This window comes from Triticum dicoccoides, chromosome 1B (genome assembly GCF_002162155.2).
Source record: "Triticum dicoccoides isolate Atlit2015 ecotype Zavitan chromosome 1B, WEW_v2.0, whole genome shotgun sequence".
Taxonomy (NCBI): Eukaryota; Viridiplantae; Streptophyta; class Magnoliopsida; order Poales; family Poaceae; genus Triticum; species Triticum dicoccoides.
Genome location: NC_041381.1, coordinates 141870787 through 141873320, shown reverse-complemented (window position 1 = coordinate 141873320; position 2534 = coordinate 141870787). Strand labels below are relative to the sequence as shown.

Genomic DNA, 2534 nt, shown 5'->3' with positions numbered 1-2534 from the left:
GGACCGGTGAGGAAGTGGTGAGCATCCACTTTCTTCACTTTAATTTCAAGGTTTTAGATGTAGTTTAAACTTGTCCATCGTATCATGTGCATTATGTGAACTGTGGTGATCTTTTGAAAATCCGACTGTGATCTTTTGGTGAACGGATTGTTATTTGTATGCCTGTTTATTTGTCCGCTCATGATCTACGTAGTTTCTATAGATGTTGCGTGGTTTAGTATGGATATAGTGGATCAAATATGAGATACGTGGATGCGGACGACATAATTTAAGGACTAACTAGTCAGTGCCCGCGGACGCGTCCGGGCACGTGTTTAAGGGTCCGAATTTGCCATGTCCAGCTGTAGATGCTCTAAGCACCCATATTCATTGGAGATCATACTTGTTGCTAGATGGAATATCTAGACGATCATAGATGGTTGAGATTTTAATGACAAGCCAAACACACATACACACTAATAATCTTGAAAGCAATATCAAGATGCTATCTAATAACCACATCTGGCAAACAAATAAACTGACAATATCAGGCATATTATTGACCTCTTCTTTGACAGACTAACTTCTTTGTAACATTTGAAGGGGTTTGCCTTGGTAAATATTTGTTGCATCCTTATAGTTTCACATACTGTGCTAAATACATAATTTTCTAAAATGATACTGTACCAATTCCCTTGAAGCAATTTCTTCTCTTTGAGTAAAAAAATGAAACGATAGCAGGGTCACACTAATAATGACATGACGAGCAAGTAAATAAACATCTGTGCAAACATGATGTGACCAAGCTTCAAAAAAAAAAACATGATGTGACCAAGATTACACGCTTTGGCCATGCACGAACATACACTTGATTTGTCTCACATGGTTCATGCAAAATTTATCAACCTTAAACAGTCGTACTAGCTACTCCTACTCACAGTCTCACAAACCCTCACACACACACATACATAATCCCAAGCATGCATATCCGGTGCAGTCATAATCAGACATAAACTCACGACGACAGTTGACATAAACATAGGACTACAGCAACTTATTACTACTACTACTCCCTCTGTTCACTTTTATAAGTCCTTGAAGACATTTCAGACAACATGCAAATCAGTTCATTTTCAGCTGTCTGAAACGATTTATAAAAGTGAACGGAGGGAATACTACTAAGCTACTGTACTACTTGAGCAAATCTTCTTCAAGTTGCTACCATGGAGTCGTGGACAGGATGCAGCTAGCTAGTCAGAGTTACTGGAATCTGCTCCGTCTTGCCGGGCTGCAGCCGCTCAACGCCCGTGTGACGGAGGGCCGCTCGTACTCAGTCGAGGTGAACCTTGTCGACGACCAAGTGGTGGTGGTTCTTGCACACCAGGTAGACCACCGGCTGCGCCACCAGCGTCAACAGCACCACCGCGCATAGAGCCACTGCCATCGCCACCCCGGCGGCCACCTGGAACCCGAGGCCGAGGCCCAGCGCATCGTCCACCACCAGAACGGGGAAAGCCACCAGCACGGCAAAGATGCAGCCGTCAAGCGTGACGAAGACGCCGGCGGCCGCCCAGAACTTGCCCACGACGAGCGCGCGGCTCTTGCGCAGGGCGCCGAAGAGCACTGCGTCCTCGAGCAGGGACACCACGCAGGCCAGCTGGCACACCACGGCGACGTACGCCGCGCTGGCGAGGAACGCGGCCCATCCCAGCAGCTGCAGCGGCAGCATGATCTTGTCCGCAGCGCCGAGCGGCTCCTGGGGCTGGAACAAGGCGGCGACGAAGAGGGAGGTGCAGATCACGAAGAAGGGGACCGCGGCGAGGAGGAAGGTGCAGACGAACCGCGTGAGCGGGACCGTGGGGAACCCTCTGAGGACGCGATCGGCGGCGCGGAGGTCGCCTCCGGTGGAGTAGAGGGAGACGACACAGAAGAGGTAGGCGGCGGCGCAGAGGAGCAGGAGCAGGAGGACAAGGCCGATGGAGACGGCCACGAAGAGGAAGAAGGCGAGCCGGTCCGTGACGAGGCAGAGGAGGCTGGGGCCGTCGTGGTCGTGGAGGTCCGCGAGGACGCGGGAGCAGAGGGCGCGGACGGCGGCGGAGCTGGCGAGCAAGAGCGCGGAGAGCAGCGGGGGACCCAGGTTGACGAAGTTGGGGAGCATGGCGCGGTGGATCACATGGCAGGTCTCCCGGCAGACGCCGGCGAGGCCGAGGCCGCCGAGAGCCTGCTGCTTTGGTGTCCACTCCATCGATCGGCGAGCACGTAGGGAAGAGGCCAGGTGGTGGTTGAGGAGAAGGAAAGTGAGCTACTGAAGTGAAGGAAAGGGGAAAGAGAATGGTCAGACTGGGGAATTTTTGTCAGAAAAGACCACCTACATATTTATATTGCTAGAAAAGACCGCACCCAAACTGTATTGGCAAAAAAGACCACATGCACTGTGGCGGCAGGTCCGGCAGCCGACACGTGGCACCTGCCGCCACAGCCGACGGCGGCAGCTTGCATGTAACAGGTTTTCCGCCTCTACAGTGATACATAACAGAACGGAGATGGCATGTGAG

The 2534-nt window shown here is 51.9% G+C and overlaps 1 protein-coding gene across 1 annotated transcript; it reads right to left on the bottom strand.

The window, feature by feature from the left end:
* Positions 1-984: 984 nt before the first annotated feature.
* LOC119302831 lies at positions 985-2304 on the bottom strand. Its single transcript, XM_037579872.1, has one exon. It carries the CDS (start codon positions 2222-2224, stop codon positions 1310-1312), a length of 915 nt encoding a protein of 304 aa, XP_037435769.1. The 5' UTR covers positions 2225-2304; the 3' UTR covers positions 985-1309.
* Positions 2305-2534: the final 230 nt, after the last annotated feature.